Source organism: Belonocnema kinseyi, chromosome 5, assembly GCF_010883055.1.
Source record: "Belonocnema kinseyi isolate 2016_QV_RU_SX_M_011 chromosome 5, B_treatae_v1, whole genome shotgun sequence".
In the NCBI taxonomy this organism is placed as follows: Eukaryota; Metazoa; Arthropoda; class Insecta; order Hymenoptera; family Cynipidae; genus Belonocnema; species Belonocnema kinseyi.
Genome location: NC_046661.1, coordinates 87,318,273 through 87,341,364, shown reverse-complemented (window position 1 = coordinate 87,341,364; position 23,092 = coordinate 87,318,273). Strand labels below are relative to the sequence as shown.

The 23,092-nt window shown below is 22.5% G+C and overlaps 1 protein-coding gene across 1 annotated transcript in view; it reads right to left on the bottom strand.

Moving 5' to 3' along the window:
• Positions 1 to 2,501: 2,501 nt before the first annotated feature.
• Positions 2,502 to 23,092, bottom strand: part of LOC117172809 (WD repeat domain phosphoinositide-interacting protein 4-like) — a 35,107-nt gene continuing 14,516 nt past the window's right edge. The window contains exons 3-8 of the mRNA XM_033361048.1: positions 20,517 to 20,665; positions 20,334 to 20,422; positions 13,717 to 13,865; positions 10,279 to 10,380; positions 2,767 to 2,885; positions 2,502 to 2,699 (exon numbers count right to left, since the gene is read on the bottom strand). Coding sequence (XP_033216939.1) covers positions 2,587 to 2,699; positions 2,767 to 2,885; positions 10,279 to 10,380; positions 13,717 to 13,865; positions 20,334 to 20,422; positions 20,517 to 20,665 — 721 coding nt within the window. The 3' untranslated portion in view covers positions 2,502 to 2,586. The remainder of the gene's footprint in view (positions 2,700 to 2,766; positions 2,886 to 10,278; positions 10,381 to 13,716; positions 13,866 to 20,333; positions 20,423 to 20,516; positions 20,666 to 23,092) is intronic.

Sequence of the window (23,092 nt, the reverse complement as noted above, 5' to 3'; positions counted from 1 at the left end):
GTATAAAATTGAAGGTGCTTACATTTTTCAATATAAAAAATATATAAATCCACGTTATCATTTTCAATGCCTTAAATTAAAAAATCAATCAATGAACTTTAAAATTTTCAAAAACATCAAATATTGAATAATTTAAAATTTTTTAACTGAACACTTTTTAAATTAGAAATTGAATTTTTTTTCTTTTTAAATAGTTTAAGCTTCCCTGGAAAGCTTCAAAATTTTATTTCAAAATCTTGAGAAATCTAGAAGTTGTTTTAAATTTAAAATTATTTTTGAAATTTTTTTAGAACTTCTAAATATCTGTCAAAATAAATTTAATTTTTTCTACAATTTTCAGAAAATCCTACAAATTTTAGAAAATTTCTTTACAATTTGGATGCATAAATAATTATTGAACATTTATTATTTGTAGGCGAAAATTGAGTAATTTTAAGAGAAATTTAGAAGTTTTGAAAAGATTCAAACTTAATGTAAAACTTGAAATTATAGCCTAATATAAAACAAATTGTGGATTTTCGCAGATTTTAAACAAAAAAATTAGATTCTTTTCAAGAATTGTGAAATGTTTGAAAAGAATAAAAATATTTTCCTAAGATTCATAGGAAAATTAAAAATAATTTTTCATTTGGAAAAATTATTGTAAAAGAATATTTAAAAAGTTTTTCAAAGATTAAAACAAAATTTTCAAAAAATATTCTAGAAAATTTTAAGAAAACTCTAAAATTTGCATGATAATTTTTAATCTTTTTAAAACTCCTAAATATCTCAAAAAAAAGACTTAAATTTTTTCTACAAATGTGCATTTTTAAATTATACGTTAAAATAAAAAAAATTCACTTACAAATTAAGCATTTTTCAAATACAACAATTAAAATTGTAACGTTCAAAGTTGAAAGGTTCTTCGAAATTTTAACGATTCCCGGTTTTCTATGTCAAATAATTCAGTTAAAGATTTTTTACTTTTAAATATTTGGTTTAAATTTACTTGTCCTAAATAAATATTCAAATATTGCTAAATATTCAATAATTCATCTTTTTTTTTAATTAAAAATTTTAAATTGAATGGGTTAAACATTGAATATTTTAGACTGAAACAACATTTTAAATGTAATAAAATCCTGTAATTAAGAATATATTATTATGAAGTTATTTTTAAGTTGACAATAGTTATTAAACTTTCAGTCACACGTTCACATTTGTTTAATGACTAAGACTTTCAAATTGAAACCGTTTAAGTTTTAACGTTAAAATCGGAAAATTCTTAAATTTTGAACTGATTTAAAATCATTTTTGTTCACTTTTTATTACTTAAAGTACAGATAAATTTTTTAAAATTTATTTATTTATTACATAAAATTGTTTTTTATCCAAAATTTTCAACATAAAAGACTTTTATTTTCTGTTTGTTCCATTCTTTAAGAAAGCATTTAAAAATTCTTTAAATTAAAAATGTAAGCTTAAAAATAAAAATTTTAAATGGAAAATTTTTTAAGCAACAAAATTTTTAATTACGGATTGTAAGCTAAATATTAGCATAATTGAAAAACATAAAAATTCCACTAATTATTTAAAAACTGTTGAAATCGAGCGTGGACAGATTTTTCTTTTAAAAATTTGTAAAATTCCCGATAAAAAAAAATTCACTGTTATTTCCCGGTTTCCCGGTCTAGCGGCCACCCTGTTCTCTGTTTCAAAAATTTATTCTCAAAAACAACAACAAAATAATTTTGAACAGAATAGTTAAATTTTCAATGAATTTTCAACTAAAAAATTATGAAAAATTTGAATTTCCAATCCGAGAAATATGCAATTTTAACTAAAAAATTTAATTTTTAATTCAATTGTTTAACCTTCTACTCGATTTTTTAATTTACAAGCTAAAACTTTGAAAATTGTTTGGTTTCTTATTAGAAACTTTTAAAATGATGAATTTAAACTTGAAGTATAAAGTATTAAAGAATTCCAAACTTCGTAAAAAAATTGAAGAATTCTTATATTTAGGATCTTGAAAATAATCCTTAAAAATAATTAATTTTTGTAATTTGTATTTATAAAAGCTCTCCCGGTTGGATGGCCACCCTGATATTATGAACAAACTTTGTTTAGATTAAATAAATAAATAAATCTTTAAATTCTTTTAATTTTTAAGAATTTCGCAGTAAAAGTGAAAACACTCATTTATTAGAAATTGTTAATAATTAAAGATTCCAGAATTAAATTCATAGAAACGTTTCAAAGCACACTCTTCATTCAGAAATTTAATATTTACATACTAAAAAAATGAATGCGAAAATAAAACAATAAGCTAAACCATTTTTCTGTGTAATTCCAGAAAATTTAAGGACCCGACAAATGCCAAAATTGGAAAATCCGGAAAGGCCGAATTGAAATGGAAACTTCATAATGTTGTGATTCTTACCTAAATTATATTTATTTTGTTAAATAGCGATGTTTAATCATAAATAGTGAGAGTATAAAATAAATGCTATCTGCATCGATTTGTTTTTAATAGACTGTACAGTTTTTTTTCTCTAAAATAATAGATTAATTATATAGTCATTAAAACTAGGAATATCACTCAATTTAAAAATCATCATCATTGCAGACATCGAGAAAAACATCGTACGCCTCCCGATTACAATTTTTTCCATCCGGGGTGAATACGTATTTGTGAAAGGTTCCATCCATACAAACGGCTGTAATCAAGTTTCAAATTAGTAATTAATTGAAAACTTGAAATGAAATCTAAAAAATAGTACGTACCGATTACTGAATTTTTTGACCCAAAAGCACAGACACAGGGGCTTTCAGGCGGCACCGTAAAATTCGTTAAAGCCCATTGGCTGTCGACATAATTTCCCAGGAATCCCATTTTTGAAAATCTAAAAAAATAAATTCTAAGTTCTAATTCCAGACTTTAGAGCTAAAAATGCTCTCATAACAGGGGAAATAGGGTGATTTTTCACGAAAATAGGGGTATTATAGGCAGGGTGTCCGAGAACTTAATTTTAAAAATTATTCCCTGATTTTTCTTTGAATAATTTTTTATTTTCCTTGATCATTAATATTCAAATATCAAAATTTTAATTCAATAATATTTTTAACGTAGGATAAAAGATAAATTTTTTAACAAAATACTTGAGTTTTCAATGTAAAAAGATAAATTCTCAACAAAAAAGTGCCATAGTTTATATCTTAATTAAAAAAGATTAAATTTATAGAAACAAAAAAGAATTTTAAAACCAAGAAAAGACGAATTTTCAACAAATAAATATTTTTAGCTCAAGAAAATTTTTTTTATCTAAATTATTGAACCTCCAAGCCAAGATAAATTTTCCATACAAAAATTGAATTTTCAAATCAAATTATGACTTTACAAAAACAGGAGAAGGCTTTTTGGCTAAACAGTTAAATTTTCAACCAAAGACTATAATTAAAAAAATTTAACAATGTAATTTAACTTTTACCCAAGTAGTTAAATTATCAATTAAAAATGATCAATAGATATGAATTTTCAACTAAAAACATAAGTCTTAAAGAAAAAAAAGATTTTTTTTAACAAAGTGATTCAAACAAATCTTTCAAACAAACTTGTTGAATACTAGAGCAAAGAAGATGAATTTTTAACCAAAAAGTTGCATTTTCATGATAAAAAATTATATTTCTACTAAAACAAATGAATTTTTAAATCAAAAAGATAAATTTGGAAAAAAGTTGAATTTTCTATTAAAGGAAAATTTCAGTTGACTTTTCACGATCAAAATATGAGTTTTTTAACAAAAAATAAGTTTCTACGAAAAGAATTGAATTTTAAATTCCAAAATACGAATTATTAAGCAAAAACTTTTTAACCAAGTTGTTGAATTTTCTACCAAATATTTGCATTTTTATCCAAAAAAGATGAAATTTCTCTTAAAAGAGACGAATTTTTATTATTTTTAAATTCAAATAAATAGTTGAGTTTTAATCCAAAAAGTTGACTTTTCAAGATTAAAATATGAATTTTGTAACAAAAAATAAGTTTCTACGAAAAAAATGGAATTTCAATTAAAAAAGACTGACAAATTTTTTTTTAACCAAAAAGGATGAATTTTTAACAAATTAGTTTAATTTTCTATCAAATAGTTGCATTTTTATTAAAAAAAGATTACATTTTTTACTAAAACAGATACATTTTTAATTGTTGGGCTTTCATCCAGAAAATATTTCAGTTCATTTTTCAACACCAAAATATAAATATTACTCAAAAAGGAATCGTTCTAAAAAATCGTTAAATTTTCAAAAAAACAGTAGAATTTTCAACTAAGACGTATGAATTTTTAAGAAAATAGTTGAATTTTTAAACAATCAGTTGCCTTTTTATTATATATTTTATTATAATAAGTGAAAAAGACCAATTTCAAATAAATGGAAAAGTTGTATTTTCATTTAAAAAAATTAATTTTAAAACAAAGGCTCTTCGGATAAATAGTTAAATTTTCAACCAGGCAAAAGCCTTCAATAGAAAAAATTTTTAACAATGTATTTTAACTTTTGCCTTAATAATTAAATCATCAATTAAAAATGATCAATAGAGATGAATTTTTAACTAAAAATAGAAGTCTTAATAAAATTATTTTTTAACAAAGTAATTCAACCAAATCTTTCATCAAAAATATTTGAATACTCAAGTAAAGAAGAAGAATTCTTAAGCAAAAAGTTGCATTTTCATGAAAAAAAGTATATTTTTACTACAACAAATGAATTTTGTAACGAAAAATAAGTTTCTACGAAAATAATTGAATTTTCATTTCAAAAAGACGAATTTTTAAGCAAAAATGATTACTTTTTAACCAAATTGTTGAATTCTCTACCAAATGCTTGCATTTTTATCCAAAAAAATGCCATTTTTCTTAAAGCAGATTAATTTTTATTTTTTTTAAATCAAATAAATAGTTGAAATTTTATCGAAAAAGAATTGCAGTTGCTTTTTCAAGATTAAAATATGAATTTTGAAACAAAAAATAAGTTTCGACAAAAAAAATTGAATTTTCTATCCAGAAAGACAAAGACGAATGTTTTTCAACCAAAAAGGATGAATTTTTAACAAAATAATATAATTCTCTACCAAATAGTTATATTTTTATCCAAGAAATATTAAATTTTTCTTAAAAGAGTTGAATATTTTAATTTCAATTTTTTTTTCAAGTTGAATTTTTAGGAATTTTTTTCGTACGCAATTCTGAAATAATTAATACGTTATAATGTGTACCCTCTTTCTGGCAGGGTGTTCGAGAAGTTTGTTTTCAATATTATAATACTTTAAAAATAGAATCTGTTATAAACGGAATAACATAGTTTTTCAGATATAAATGTGAAATTTTCAAAATTAATTTATTTTAAACCAAAAAATATCTTTTCTACTCATGACTTTTCAACAAAATACTTGAATTTTCAACCCGAAAGGATAAATTTCCAATAAAAAAGTGCCATAGTTTATATTTCAATCAAAGAAGATAAAACTTACAAAAAAAAGAATTTTGAAACCAAAAAAAAAACGAATTTTTAACGAATACAAATTTTTCATGCCAGAGAGAAGTAAAAGTTGATCTAAATCGTTGAAACTTCATGCCAAAAGACGAATTTTCTCTACAATAATTGAATTTTCAAATGAAAATATGACAGCAGCAAAAAAGTAATTTTCCACAAAACTGATGAATTTCTACTCAACAAGAATTAAATTTCAAACCAAGAAAATTAATATTTTACAAAAAAAAGGACAATTTTCAAGTAAAAGAGATCAATCTTAAAAAAATAGAAGTTACATTTTCAGTTAAAAAATTAATTTTAAACAAAAAAAAGGCTTTTCGACTATGCAGTTAAATTGTCAACCAGGCAAAGGCCTTCGATAAAAAAAAGCATTCAAGGAAAAAAATTATTTCTTAACAAAGTGATTCAAACAAATCTTTGAAACAAAATAGTTGAATACTCAAGCAAAGAAGATTAATTTATTACCAAAAAGTTGCATGTTCATAAAAAAGAAATTATATTTCTAATAAAACAAATGAATTTTTAGATCAAAAAGATAAATTTTGAAAAAATAGTTGAATTTTCTATTAAAGGAAGATTTCAGTTGACTTTTCACGTTTAAAATATGAAATTTTAATCAACAAATAAGTTTCTACGAAATCAAAATGAATTTTCAATTCAAATAGTCGCATTTTCATTAAAAAAATTAAATCTCTTTAAAAAAAGATGAATTCTTATTAAATTTTTTTGTGATAGTTTAGTTTTTACGAAAAAATGATTGCAGTTGACCTCTCAAGATTAAGATAAACAAAAAATAAGTTTCTACGAAAAAAAATTTAATTTTTAATCCAAAAAGACAAAGAAGAATTTTTCTTAACCAAAACGGATGAGTTTTTAATAAAATAGTTTAATTTTCTACCAAATAGTTGCATTTTTATTTTAAAAAAAGATTACATTTTTTACTAAAACAGATGAATTTTGAATAAAAAACGACAAATTTCTTTAAGGTTGAACTTTCATCCAGAAAATATTTAAATTCATTTTTCAAAACCAAAGTAGAAATTTTAAGCAAAAAGCAATTTTTCTACAAAATAGTTAAATTTCCAACCAATCAGTTGCATTTTTATCCAAGAAATATAAAAATTCTCTTAAAAGAGATGAATTTTTAATTGATTTTTTTTCAGTTTCAATTTTTATTCAGAAAAGATTTCAGTTCACGTTTCAACAACAAAATATTAAATTTAATCAATAATTTAATTTGATGCTAAATAATCGAATTTTCAACCAAAAAGTATGACTTTTTAACAAGATTGTTGAATTTTCAACCAAGCAGTCGCCTTTTTGTCCAAGAAAAATGAAAATTCTATTAAACAGGCGAATTTTTTAAACAAAAATACAATTTTTCAAAGAAAGATTTGAATTTTCATCCAAAAATATTTCAATTGACTTTTCTACAAAACAGTTGCATTTTTACCCAAAAAGATGCAATATTTCTACTAAAACAGATGAACTTTCAAAGCAAAAGAAAAATTTTCAGAAAAAATAGTTTTCATCTAAAAAAGATTATAGTTATGAAACCAAAAAGGACGTCTTTTTAAGAATATTTTTTAACAAAATAGATGAATATTTAACCAAAAATATGAATTATTAATAAAAAAAATTCATTTTCAACCAAATCGTTTAATTCTGAACTCAAATTATGACCCTTTTAAAAAATAAAATTTATGATAAAAGTAGTTAAATTTTCAAAAAAAAAAAGCATTTTCCACTAAAAAGATTATTGTTCTACAAAAAAGGCGAATTCAACCAAATATTTAAACTTTCAACTAAGAAAGATCAATTTTTAATTAAAAATATCAATTTTCGACCAAAAAATAATTTTCAACTAAATAATTCAATTTTCAACCATAGAGATGATTTTTCAAATAATCTGATGATTCTTTGACAAAAAAAAAATTATCATCAAAATAGTTCTAAATACAACCCGATAGTTTAATTTTAAATAAAAAAGATGATTTTTTAACCAATAAAATTAATTTTCTACGAAAAAATACCATTTTTGAACAAAACATATGAATTTTTAATCAAACCGTTGGATTTTAAACTAAAAAAGATAAATTTTCAACGAAAAATTGAATAGTTGTATATTCAGTTTAAAAAATTAGTTTTCAACCAAAAAAGAGACGAATTCTCAACAAAAAAAGTTAAATTTTCAACGCAAGCGATTAATCTACAACATAAAAAATGAAATTTAACCAAAGCAGTTAAACTTTCAACCAAGTTAATGATTTTTTGACCAAAAAGGATAACTTTCTAACAAAACAGTTCAATTTTCTGCAAAATAATTAAAATTTGAATCAAATAGCACAATTTTTTGTTAGAAAATGGATGAATTCTCAATAAGAAAAAATTGTTTGATTTTCTTATCGGGTTGTAATAATTTAGTTCGTATTTGAACCAAAAAACAAGAAAAAACGGAAAATTTTCAATTTTTTTTTCATTTTAGTCATTCTGATCAGTCTTAACAGAAACTAATCAAATCTTACAGATATTTTCACGTCGCTATTAGGAATGGTTAAACTGTGATACGCCACATGGTGACAAAAATGCGAACTAGAAAGAATAGGTACGATCAAAAAAATTCAAAAAATTTTCAAATGTATAAATTCATTTAAAAAAAAAAAGGATTTTCTATCATAAAAGATGGTTTTTTAACAAAAAATTCAATTATTAACATAAAAGTTGAATATTCAACCTAAACAGGGTCATAGTAAATATTGCAATCAAAAAAGAATTATATTTATACAATAAAAAAAGAATTCTAAATATGACTTCGACAAAAAATTAATTTTCCTCGAAACTGATGCATTTCTACCCAACAAAAATAAAATTTCAAATTGAAAAATTATTTTGTTTTTACCAAAAAATGCGAATTTTTAATTTAAAAAAATCAATCTTAAAAAAAATGGAAGTTACATTTTTGGTTAAAAAAATTAATTTTACACAAAAAAAAACAAATCAATCAAACAAATTAGTTGAATACTCAAGCAAAGAAGAATGATTATCAACCAAAAAGTTGTATTTTAATTTTAAAAAAAAGTTTCTTCTGAAACAGATCAAGTTTTAAATCAAAAAGATAAATTAAAAAAAATAGTTGAATTTTCTATTGAAAGAGATTTCAGTCGAGTTTTAACGATCAAAATATGAAATTAAAAAAAAAGTTTCTATGAAAAAAAATTAATTTTCTATCAAAGAAGTTGTGCTTTCATCCAAACAAGATTCCAGTTTATTCTGCAAGATGAAAAATAGATTTTTTAAACAAAAAATTTGAATTCTCTACCAAACAGTTGCATTTTTATCCAAAAAGATGAAATTTTTCTTAAAACAGATGGATTTTTAATTAAATAAAAACATTTTTTTTGTAATAATTGAATTTTCATCCAGAAAATATTTTATTTCTTTTTTCAACACCCAAATATTATATTTATACAGCAGAATTTTCAACCAAAAATTATGACTTTTTAACAAAATTGTTGAATTTTCAAACAAACAGTAGCATTTTTATCTAATAAAGATAAAATGTTTGTCAAAGCTTGTGAATTTTTAAATAAAAAAGACAAACTTAAAAAAAAAGAGTTGAATTTTCAACCGAAAAGTTCTAATTTTATTCAAGAAAAATTCCCAAAGAAGATTCCACTTCAGTTTCTAACACCAAATGGCCAAAATAAGAATTGTAAAAAATTTGTTACCAAAATGAATGTATTTAAAAAAAAAATATTAAATTTTCAACCAAATAATAAAACTTATAACTAAAAGGATAATCTGTAGAAGAAAGTTGTTGTTGAGAACTCTGATTCGAGATTCTTCAACTTAAAATGAGATTGTTCAATTTTAAACACTTTAAATCAGAAATGATACAATTTCAACTCCTTTCGAATAAAATTGTCTATTTAAAAAAAATTTTAGTCTGAAATTATTCAATTTGGAACGGTTTTAATTAGAAATAATACAGTTTTAGGTCATTTAAATTTTAAATGATCGAATTTTTAGAATTGTATTCGGAAAATATTTCATTTTTAACGTTTTGTATTTGTCCTATTTTCGCAATTTTATTTTAATCTTAAATCATTGAAATTCGCGAAATTCTACACGAAAAAGCAAACAATTGTTGTACTATTTATTGTTATTTTCAACATATTATGTACTTAAATGGACTTATTTTGAAGCAAATATGAACTCAAAGTAATGTTTTATTAATTTATACATAAAATATTCACGATTTAATTAAAGTTTATTCAAATTTACAATACATTGAAACTTACATAAAATAGTGAAATAATTGTTTTTTTTTTGTTTGTTTGTTAAAAAATTTGTTGGACAAAAATGTGTTTTCTTGTTCACTCTATGAAATTGAAATTCTATCTAAAACGATTTGTTTTTTATGAAGATTTGTTTTTAGTGATTAATCATTGTGTTAAACTTCACAAAACAAGCGTAAAAAACTTTTATGCAAAAATTAAAATACATCTTTAAAATTGTACCTACTCTTTCTAGTTTCAGTTTTCGGTACCAGGTGGCGAAATGGTAGACCACCATTCCCAATGACAAGATATAAAATTTTAAATAAGACATTAAATAAAATTTTCTATCAAAACAGGAACCGCTGAAGACGACTTCTCAAGTTAAAAGATGTTTTTTTTCACAAAAAAATTTATTTCATTTCTTATAGTGTCGTACTTTATAAAAAATCTATAGAAAAATACTCACGTGGATTTTTTATTAAGATGCGTGTCTTTGATAGCGAATATGTGAACGGTTCCCTTATCACCAGAAACACAAAGATATTCCGAATCTCTGCTGAAGCTTATGCTGTAAAAAAGAAGATATTCTAGAAACAATAAATAAAAAATGATAATAATAAATTACTAAAAGTAGGCCTCTGACTCATTTTATAAATTCAAAATTAGACCATTGGGCGCGCTACGAGAGCTCTAATTACTCTTTTTTTTTGAGAAAAAGAACTCGGTTTATTTTCCAATTATTTTCATTATAGCGATAAAATCTTTCTCTAAAAAATAAGTGTGTTACGAAAATATCGAAAGCAGTGTCAATGATTTTGCTATACACAAAAATTTATTTTAATTCATGACGTTGATTCTAAACATCCTTTAACACAAAACAGCAAAAAATTTCAAAATAAATTAATTTTAAAAGAAATATTTAAATTTTATATATAAAAAAATTTTTAAGTCAAGAAGTTAATTTTCTAAAAAATCATTAATTTAGAACGAATTTTCAACTAAAATTGTAAATATTTAGCCAAAAAAATTAACTTTTAAGAAAGTAGTTCAACTTTGAACCAAGGAGTTGAATTTTCAAGTCAAACAGATGCGGTTTTAACAAAACAGTTGAATTCTACACCCAAATACTTAAATTTTCGACCGAAAAGATGAATAGTCTACTGAAAAATATGAATCCTAACAAAATATTTAACCAAATAGTAAATTTAACCAAATAGTTGAACTTTAAACCAAAAAGATTAATGTTCTACCAGAAAAGACGAATTTTTAACTAAATACATACATTTTTTACAAAATGGTTGAATTTCTAACAAAAACTGATTAATTTTCAATCAAATAGTTGCATTTTTAACAACAAAAAATAATTTTTCTTCCAAAAGAGGTGAATTTGCAAGTCATAAAGACGAATTAAAAAAACAAAGCAGTTGATTTACAACCAATCAATAGAATTTTAAACAAAATAGTTCGATTTGCATTTCAAAAAATAAATTTTGAATCAGATAAGAAAAGAATTTTCAACAGAAATAGTTGAATTGAAAAAAAGAGTTTTCAATTAAAACACTGAATCTTCAACTGAAAAAGTTGAATTTTCAATAACAAAAAATTTAATTTTTACTAAAAAAGATAAATTGCTCACGAACTTAATCATTTAATTTTAAGTTCAAAAAAATCAATATTCATCCAAACAGATGAATTTTCAACTGAAACTATGAAAAATTTAATAATTGTAATAAGTTGAATTTTTACTTGAAAAAATTACTTTTGAACAAAATAATACTAACTTTCAATAAAATAGTTACATTTACAAACAAAACGATGAATTTTCCAACTAAAATTGTAAAACTTTAACTGGAGTAGTTAAATTTTAAGCCAGAAAGATTAATTTTCAAATAAAATTATGAATCTTTAACTAGGATAATTGAATTTTTGGCCAAAAAGATGAATTTTAAACCAAGAAGGTCAATTTCTACCAAAAAATGAATTTTGAACTAAAAAAGATCACTTTAAAAAAAAAGAATTAAATTTGTAGTCAAAAAATGAATATTCAACCAAAGAGATAAATTTTTAACTAAAATTATGGAATATTCAACTGGAATAACAGTTAAATTTTCAATTATAATAAATAATAAATTCCAACCAAAAAAAGAAACAAATTTTCAACAAAATCGTTAAATTTTCATATTTCAAACAAAGAAATTTATTTTTAATTAAAATGATATATCATCAAACAATAAAATTCTTAAATACTTCGATTTTGAACCAAAAAGAAGAATTTTTAAACAAGAAGATTAACTTGCAAATAAAAAGATAATTTTCTACACAAAAAAATCGATTTTGAACCAAATATATGGATTTGCAGCGAAATAGTTGAATTCCCAATTTAAATAGAAAAAATGAATTTTCAACAAAAAATGAACATTCAAATTTTCAGTTCAAAGAATTAATTTTCAACGAAACAGATTAATTTTCAACTAAAATGATGAATCTTTAACTGGAATGGTTGAATTTTATATCAAGAAGATGAATGTTCAACCGTAAAAATTAATTTTTTTACAAAAAAAGGTGAATTTTCCACGAAGTACATACATTTTCAAACAACTAGTTCAATTTATAAATATTAATTTTCAACCAAATAGTTGAATTTTTATCCGAAAATGATACATTTTCAACCAAAAATAAACTTTTTTCAATTTTTAAATAAGTTCAAAATAAAATATTCATAATTATTATTAATTAACAAATATTTAAAACTGAACAAAAAAACTTTGAACGTTACAATTTTAATTGCTCGATTTAAAAAATTTTTATTTGTAAGTAAAATTGTTGAATTTTGATGTATAAATAAATATTGATCACCTATTATTCCTAAAAAATTCGAGTAAGTTAAAAACATATTTAGAAGTTCTGAGAAAATGGCCTAATTTAATACAAAATAAAGATTTTTGCAGATTTCTAACAACAAATTTAGAAGCTTTTTAAGAATTGTAAAAAGATTTAAAACAAAAAAAAACCTTTTTTTTCAGATTCATAACAAAGTTGAAAATGATTAATTTTTTATTTTGAAAAATTAATTTAAGGAAAATATTTTTAAATATTTAAAAAGATTTCCAAAATTGTCAAAAATAAATCTAGAAGATTTAAAAAAATATGTGATAAATAATAAAATATATAATTATAATTTAAATAAAATTATAATTCAGTAATATTTCATCTTCGAAATACTACTTCTACTATAAAAACTGTTTCAAGAACTTTCTTTATCTAAAATTTGGAAAGAGGGAACTTTCAAATTGTAACAAATTCTGACTTGGAACAGGGATTCTTAAAATTTTTTTCTTCTAAATCCTAATGATAATTCTTTTAAAAAAATCCCGTTCCATGTCGAAAATTTCCTGCTTCAAGTGAAATTATATTTCTTTACGGAAATTTCCTATCCTAAAATAAAAACTATAACTATTTTCTAAAATTCCCTGTTCCAAGTTAGCATAAATACGGAATAAGCTGATAAAACGTGACAAATCAATTTTTTTTAATTGAGAAAATAACTGTTTCAATAATAAATTATGCTTTATTTCGAAAAAAATGAAATAATCTGAAAAATCTGCGACTAGATAAAGTAGAAATCGCTTTTCGAAATTGAATTTTTTTTTAAATAATGAAAAATTGAATTTTTCCGAAATCAGAAGTAAATTCTTGGTTTTTAAATTAAATTCCGGGTTTTTCCCGTTTTTCTTGTCAAGTAGCCACCCTGATATTTTAATGCATAGTGAAAAAATTGATAAAATAGTAGCAATAGTTTTATTTTTTTTCTTCAAAAGAGTAGAAAAATAGTTGCAACTTTAAAAAAAAAGTAACATTAATGTCGTGTTTCCGAGTTCTGTAAAATAAATGAATTTTTATTCACCAATAAAGTGTGGCAGGATCGGTTCCTCTCCTTAATTCCACTAAAAGTTTCCTTGTGCTACTGTCCCAAACTCTAATTAACGTTCCTTGTTCAGAAGCAGTTGCCAGCATCGATCCAGTCGCGTTTACTGCTAAACAAGCCAGTGCTCCCTAAAAAATTTAGTTTCGGTCATATTATTATAATAATTAAAATTATCAAAAAAGTCCGATTTTAAAATTAATTTAAGTCAGAATTTACAGTCCAAAAAGCTCGAAAACAGGAAAAATAGGAAAATAATAGTGGATTATATTCTTTTTAATAAAACAAAATAAAAAAGTAGAAATTTTAAGAAAATATATGCCTTTCAAAGATGAATTTTTAACAATAAAGTCAATTTACAACCAAGAAGCATGAATTTTCAAACGAATAGTTGCATTTTTAAGCTAACAGTTCCATTTAAAACCAAATAGTTTAACTTTCATGCAAAAGAGACGAATAAATAAAAAAAGGCGAATATTCAAGAAAAATATTAATTTTCAACAAAGCAGTTGATTTTTCAACCGAAAACGAATTTTTTACAAAACAATTAAACCTTAATCCTAAAATATTAATTTTCAACAAAAAGTTAATTTTTTTTTTAACTCAAAGTTTCTCTAAAATTGTTGAACTTGTATGTCAAAATGAAGACTTTTCTACAAAATAGTTAATTTTCAACAAAATAGTTGAATCCTCCACAAAGACAGATTAATTTTCAACCAAAAAGTTGCACTTTTAATTTTAAAAAAACTACATTTCTACCAAGATATAAATTTGTAAACCAAAAGAAAGCAATTTGTAACAAAAGAGTTGAATTTTCAACCAAGAAAGATTTTTAAGTCCTAAAAGAAAAACAATTTCATTCATATTATTGAATTTTTAATAAAAAATGTCTTTTTTCTACCAACAGAAAACTTGAATTTTTTACAAAAAGGTTGAATTTTCATGCTAAAAAGAAAGAGAAACAATTTTCTACAAAACAGTTTAACTTTAATCGCAAAAATATGGATTTTAAACAAAAGAGTTCAATTTTTTTTAAATAGTCCAAGTTTTTCTACAATTCTTGAATTTGTATGCCAAAAAGAAGAGTCTTTAACAAAACAGTTAAATTTTCCACAAAATAATTGAATTTCCAAGCTAAAAAGAAGAATTTTCTACAAAAAAGTTGAACTTTAATCCCGAAAAATATGTATTTTCAACAAAAAGGTCATTGTAAAAAAATAGTCGAAGTTTTTCGAAAATTCTTTATTTGTATATGTATTTGAATTCGAAACAAAACAGTTGAATTTTTAACAAAAAAAAAATAATAAGTTCTCAACGAAAAAAGTTCCTAAAAGTTAATATTTTAATCAAGAAAGATTTTAATTTTAAATAAAAAACTATTAAATTTCACCAAAAAATACGATTTTTCAACAAAATAGTTGAATCCTCCACAAAGACGGATTAATTTTCAACCAAAAAGTTGTACTTTTAATAAAAAAAACTACATTTCTACCAAGATATATATTTTTAAACCAAAAGAAAAAATTTTTAAGAAAAGAGTTAAATTTTCAACAAAGACTTTTAACTACTAACATAAAAACAATTTCAATCATATTATGAAAATATATATTATAAAAATATTATGAAACGAAAAAGGCTTATTTTCTGTAAAAAAAACTTCAATTTTTTACCGAAAAATATGAATTTTCAAGAAACAATTTAATTTTAAACCAAACGGTTGAATTTTCTAACAAAATAGTTGAATTTTCAAACTAATAAGGCGAATTTTCAAGAAAATAGTTGAATCCTAAAAAAACAGATTATTTTTTAACCAGTTTCATTTTTAACCAAAAAAGATTACATTTTTACTAAAAAATATATTTTCAAACCAAAAAGAAGAAATATTCAACAAAAATTTTTATTTTTAGCCAGGAAAGATTTTTCAGTCCAAAAAAAAAAAACAATTTCAAACACATTCTTGAATTTTTAAGCGAAAAAGGCATATTTCCTACAAAGAACACTTGTATTTACGAAGAAAAATTGTGAATTTTCAATAAAAAAGTAAATTTTCAATCTAATAAGCCGAATTTTGAACAAAATAATTGAATCTTCAACACAAGAAGATTAATTCTTAACCAAACAGTTCCATTTGTAAATAAAAAGATTAAATTTCTACCAAGAGAAAAATTTTCAAACCAAAAATATGAATTTTCAAAACAAGAAATATGAATAAAAAAAGGTAATTTTCAACCAGAGTTGAATTTTCTACCAAAATAGTTGAATTTTCAACCTAAAAGAACGACCTTTTAACAAAACTATTTAATATTCAACAAACAGTTAAATCTTCAAACAAATAGCATTCTGTTCAATCAAATAGTTGCATTTTCAACAAAATAATTGAATTTTCAACTAGAAAAGTTTAATTTTCAATTCAAATTATAAATTTTCAATTAAAACTGAAATAGTTAGATTTTCAGTTCAAAAAATTGTTTCACAACAAAAAATGAAAGAATTTGCAATGAAATAGTTAAATTTTCTAACAAATATAATGAAAGGAACAAATTTTTCAAATATAATAACGAAACATTTGAATTTTCAATCCGAAAAATATAAATTATTATCAAAAAAATTAACTAAAAAAATTAAACTATTTATAGTGTAATTTTCTACTACATTTTTTAATTTCCAAGCCAAAAGACGAATTTTCTACAAAACAGTTGAATTTACAACGAAGTAGTAGAAATTACAATTAAATTATGAATCTTTAATAGAAAAATGATTTTTTACAAAGCAGCTCAACTTTAAAACAAGTAGTTAATCCTTTAAAAACAAATTTTAATTTGAAATTAAAAAACTGTTGAACTTAACCAAATAGTTACATTTTTAACCAAAAATGATAAATTTCCAACTAAGAAGACTAATTTTTTACCAAAAAAGATACATTTTTAACCAAATAAATGAACTCTCAACCAAATGGTTGAATTTTCAACTAGGGAAGGTCAATTTTCAATTAAAAATATAAATTTTCAACCAACAAAATAACAATTTTCCACTAAAATGATGAATCTTCGACGGAAAAAGAAGAATTATCATCAAAACAGTTCAAAATTCAACTCAATAGTTGAAATTTCAATGAATAAGATGATTGTTTAACCAAGAAGTTTAATTTTCATCATAAAAAGGACCAATTTCCAACAAAATAAATAAACTCTCAACTAAATAGTTGCATTTTTAACCAGAAAGATTACTTTTTTATCAAATAAAATTAATTTTCTATACAAAAAAAATACGAATTTTGAACAAAAGACATGAATTTTCAATTAAATAGTTGACTTTTAAACTAAAAAGGACCAATTTTTAACAAAAAAGGAATACTTTAATAAGGATAACTTTTTAAAAAAATAGTTGAATTTTCTACAAATTAATTCAATTTTTAATCAAGTATTAACATTTTTTACCAAAAAGATGATTTATCATCAAAAAAATATTTTGATTTTCTTATTGGGCGCTATTAATTCAGTTTATATTTAAGTTAAAAAACAAGAAAAAGTTTCTTTAAAACGGGGGAAAAAGAGGATTTTTTTAAAGGAGAAAAAGAGTTTTTAATTTTCAATTAAAAATATAAATTTTCTACCAACAAAATAATCATTTTCATCAGAAATGATGAATCTTCGAAGGAAAAAGAAAAATGATCAAAACAGTTCAAAATTCAACTCAATAGTCAAATTTTCAATCAATAAGATGATTGATTAACCAAGAAGTTTAATTTTCATCCAAAAAAGGGCGAATTTTCAAAGAAGACATAAACTCTCAACTTAGCAGTTGAACTTTTAACCAAAATGATTATTTTTTTAACAAATGTGATTAATTTTCTATTAAAAAAATACGAATTTTGAACAAAAGATATGATTTTTCAATTAAATAGTTGACTTTTAAACTAAAATGGACCAATTTTTAACAAAAAGGAATACATGAATATTCAGTTTACAAAATTAGTTGTCAACCAAAAATAAAACGAATATTAAAAAAAAAAGTTAAATGTTCTATCAATACGATTAATCTTTAAACCAAAAAATGAATTTTTAACAAAGTAGCTCAACCAACTGGATGATTTTTTGGCCAAAAAGAGTAACTTTTTAACAAAATAAATAAATTTTCAACAAAATAATTCAATTTTCAATCAAGTATTAACATTTTTTACCAAAAGGATCAATTATCAGCAAAAAAATATTTTGATTTTCTTATTGGGCTCTATTAATTCAGTTCACATTTAAGTTAAAGAACAAGAAAAACTTTCTTTAAAACGGGGGAAAAAGAGGATTTTTTTAAAGGAGAAAAAGAGAGTTTTTAATTTTCAATTAAAAATATAAATTTTCTACCAACAATATAATAATAAAATAATTTTCAACTAAAATTATGAATCTTTGACGGAAAAAGAAGAATGATCAAAACAGTCTAAAATTCAACTCAATAGTCAAATTTTCAATCAATAAGATGATTGATTAATCAAGAAGTTTAATTTTCATCCAAAAAAGGGCGAATTTTCAAAAAATACATAAACTCTCAACTTAGCAGTTGAATTTTTAACAAAAAAAAAAATGATTTTTTTAACAAATGTGATTAACTTTCTATTAAAAAAATACGAATTTTGAACAAAATGTATGATTTTTCAATTAAATAGTTGATTTTTAAAAAGGACCAATTTTTGACGAAAAATTGAAAAATTGAAAATTTCAATATTCAGTTTAAAAAATTAATTGTCTACCAAAAATAAAACGAATTTTCAAAAAAAAAAGTTAAATGTTCAATCAAAACGATTGATCTTTGACCCAAAAAATGAATTTTTCAGACAGCAGTTCAACTTACAACCAAGTCGATGCTTTTTTCGACCAAAAAGGATAACTTTTTAAGAAAATAGTTGAATTTTCAACAAAATAATTAAATTTTAAATCAATTAATACAACTTTTTACCAAAGTGATGAATTCTTAACAAAAAATATTTTGATTTGCTTATTGGGTTCTATTAATTCAGTTCACATTTAATTTAAAAAACAAGACAAAGTTTCTTTAAAACTGGGGAAAAAGAGGAATTTTTTTTTAAAAAGGGGAAAAAGGGAGTTTTTAATTTTCAATTAAAAATATCAATTTTCTAGCAAGAAAATAATCATTTTTAACTAAAATGATGAATCTTTGTCGGAAAAAGAAGAATAATCAAAAAAGTTTAAAATTTAACTGAATAGTCAAATTTTCAATAAAAAAAGATGATTTTTCAAAAAAATACATCAAGTTTTAACTAAGCAGTTAAATTTTTAACCAAAAAGATTATTTTTTAATCAAACAAGACCAATTTTTAACAAAAAATTGAATAGTTGAATACTCAGTTTAAAACATTAGTTTTCAATCAAAAATAAAACGAATTTTCAAGAAAATAGTAAAATTTTCAATCAATAAGAACACCAAAAAGTTGAATTTTCAACCAAAAAAGGCGAATTTCTAACAAAATACATAAACTCTCAACTAAGCAGTTGAATTTTTAATCAAAATGATTATTTTTTTAACAAATGAGATTAATTTTCTATAAAAAAAATACGAATTTTGAAGAAAACACATGTATTTTCAATTAAATAGTTGACTTTTAAACTAAAAAGGACCAATTTTCAACAAAATAGTTAAATTTTCAATGAAAACCATCTTTAAACCAAAAAATGAATTTTTAACAAAGTAGTTCAACTTTCAACCAAATGTATGATTTTTTGATAAAAAGGATAACTTTATAACAAAATAGTTGAATTTTCTACAAAATAATTAAATTTTCAATCAAGTGATACAATTTTTTTACCAAAAGGATGAGTTCTCAACAACAAATATTTTGCTTTTCTTATTGGGTTTCTTTAAAACGGGGGAAAAAGAAAATTTTTTTTTAAAGGGGAAAAGGGAGTTTTTAATGTTCAATTACAAATATCAATTTTCTACCAACAAAATAATATTTTGCAACTAAAATAATGAATCTTCGACGGAAAAAGAAGAAAAAGGGAAAGTTTCTTTAAAACCGGGGGAAACAATTTTTTTTAAGGGGAAAAGGGAGTTTTTAATTTTCAATTTGAAATATCAATTTTCTACCAACAAAATAATATTTTGCAACTAAAATAATGAATCTTCGACGGAAAAAGAAGAAAAAGTGAAAAAAAAAAACAAGAAAAAGGGAAAGTTTCTTTAAAACCGGGGAAAAAGAAATTTTTTTTAAAGGGGAAAAGGGAGTTTTTAATTTTCAATTTGAAACATCAATTTTCTACCAACAAAATAATATTTTGCAACTAAAATAATGAATCTTCGACGGAAAAAGAAGAAAAAGTGAAAAAAAAACAAGAAAAAGGGAAAGTTTCTTTAAAACCGGGGAAAAAGAAATTTTTTTTTAAAGGGGAAAAGGGAGTTTTTAATTTTCAATTTGAAATATCAATTTTCTACTAACAAAATAATATTTTGCAACTACAATAATGAATCTTCGACGGAAAAAGAAAAAATGAAAAAAACAAGAAAAAGGGAAAGTTTCTTTAAAACTGGGGAAAGATAAATTTTTTTAAAAATGGGGAAAAGGGGAAAGAGTGAAGTCTGTTACATACTTGATGAGCGGCTAAAGTTGCCGGGGCACTCGAAGTTCCGGTTTCTCTCGTACTCAAATCGACCAATTGCACACTCCCCCTTTTGTGTCCTTTAAACCATATTTTTATTTTAAATTACAGATTAATCTTAAAAATATCTGGAAAAAAAATGATTTTACTGATTTTTCTTCTTCCGGATTTTACCTGGAAATACGAGCAGCTGTTTATGTGCACTCGCAAGGGTAGCAACTTCCATTAATCCTTTCGGATTATCCCTAGTTTCTAGTGTGAGCAGCCTTCGAACTATAGGAAAGGAGAAGACATGGATCTCTCTTTGAAGGGCCACAATTAGTCTAAAATTATAAAAAAATATAATATAATATAATACAAATTACCTAAATTCTCCACAAAACAGTTTAATTTTCACCAAAAATGTTATAGTTTGTATTTAGTCCAAAAAAGCATTTTAATTTATAAATTACAAAAAATGTAATTAATTAATTAATTAAAATTTAAACAACGAAAAAATACGAATTTTCAACAAAATATTTGAATTTTCTACCAAAAATTACTAATTGGTAAGAAAATACATATATTTTCTACCAAATAGTCCAATTTTTAACAAAAAGGCTTAATTTTGTACTAAAACATGAATTTTCGACCAAAAAAAGATGAATTCTAAACCAAATAGTTGAATTTTCTAATGAAAAATATAAATTTTCAACAAAGAATGGAACAGTTAAATTTTGAGTTAAAATTATTTTTAAAACAAAAAATTAGAATTTTCAAGCCAAAGAAACGAATTCTCTACCAAAAATTTGCATCTTTAATCTGCAAATACTAATTGTCAACAAAAAATATAATAGTTGATATTTAAACCGCAAAAGACTTTAATTTTAGGTAGAAAAAAAAAACAGTTGGATATAACCAAAGAAGAAAAGTTTAAAAGATTTTATTTTTTAACTAAACCAGATTAATTTTTAACCATGCATTGCATTTTTAATTCAAAAATTTTATTTTCTATCAAAAAATATGAATTTTAAACCAAATAGATAAATTTTTAACCAAAATGTTGAATTTTCTAAGAAAACAATATGAATTTTCGATAAAATACATTTTTAACTAAATATTTTGAAGAATGGATGTGATGTTAGACCAAATTTTATTTTATTAATTTTTAGTCAATATTTTTTTCGTTTTTATAAATTTTGAACTAAATAGTTAAATTTGTAAGCTAAAAAGATCAATTTCTAACAAAAAATCTAGTGTCATTTTTATTAAGGAGAATTAATTTTCAATACAAAAAAACCCGAGAATATTAATTTTTAACAACAAAATCATCATACAATCGATCAGTTGAGTTTTCAATAAAATAGTAAAATTTTCAGTTAAAAAAAATATATTTTTACCCAAAAATTTTTAATCTAAAAAGATGAATGTACAAAAAAACAAATGGATTTTTGACTAAATAAATGATTATCTTTTAATAAATACAATAGTCTCAATTAATTATATAATTAATTCAATAAATAAAAAGTCTCAACAAAATACATCGATTTTCGACAAAATATTTAAATTTTTTTCAAAATCGTTTACTTTTCGGGCCAAAAATACGAATTTTGTTATAAAACAGATTAATTTTCAACAATTTTTTACCAAAAAAAGGTAAATCTTCAAGAAAATAGTTGAATTTTCAATAGAAAAATTTTTTAGTCAAGAAAGAAACGAAATTTTAATTAAACTGTTGAATTGTCAAAACAAAAAGACGAATTTTTAACAAATTAATTGAATTTTTACCCTAAAAGAATAACTTTTTAAAACAATTGTTGAATTTTCACAAAAATAAATAAATTTGCAAACACATAATTCCATTTTGAGCCAAAAATATCAAATTTCTGCCTAAAGAGATAAATTTTCAACCTAAAAACATTGTTCAGTCCAGAATAAATTTTTGTAACCAAATTGTTGCATTTTTAAGATAAATTTTCAACGAAAAGGAAACATTTTTTTTGTCAAAAATAAACAAAACTTCAACTAAATTGTAGAATTTTCAACAAAAACGATTAATTTCCAATAAAAAAAAAGAAGGAATTTTTGACAAAAGCGTTAAATTTCCAACTAAAGAGATGAATTTACAACTGAAATTATCATTCTAAAATCGAAATAAATCAAATTTTTAACAAAGTAATTAAACCAAAAAGAGACAAATTTTCAACCAGAATGATTATTTTCTTCAACGAAAACAAATAATTTTTTAACAAAGTAGTTAAAAATTCAAACAAATATCTCGATTTTTAACGAAAAATATAATGATTGATAGTTTTCTAAATAGAATTTTAAATTGAATCAATAACTAAATCGTTGAATTTTCTACAAACAGTTGAATTTTGAAAGAATAGTTCAATTTTCTGCCAAAATAGTTGAATTTTCAACCAAAAAGATTACTTTCAAACCAAACAAAGAAGAAATTTTCAAGTAAAATAATTAATTTTCAACCAAAACAAATCAATTCATAACACATTTCTATAAAAATTGTTTTTAATTTGAAATAAAAAATATTAAGTTTAACAAAACAAAAAATTTCAACCAAATTGTTGAATTTTTACCATAAAAGAGTCGTTTTTTAAATACATTTGTTGAATGTGCATAAAAATAAATAAATTTCCAACAACTTAGTTGAATTTTTAGCAAAAAAAAATCAAATTTATACTCAAAGAGAGGAATTTTCAACTAAGGGACCGTCCATAAAAGACGTCCGCAGCTAAAAGGGGGGGGGGGGG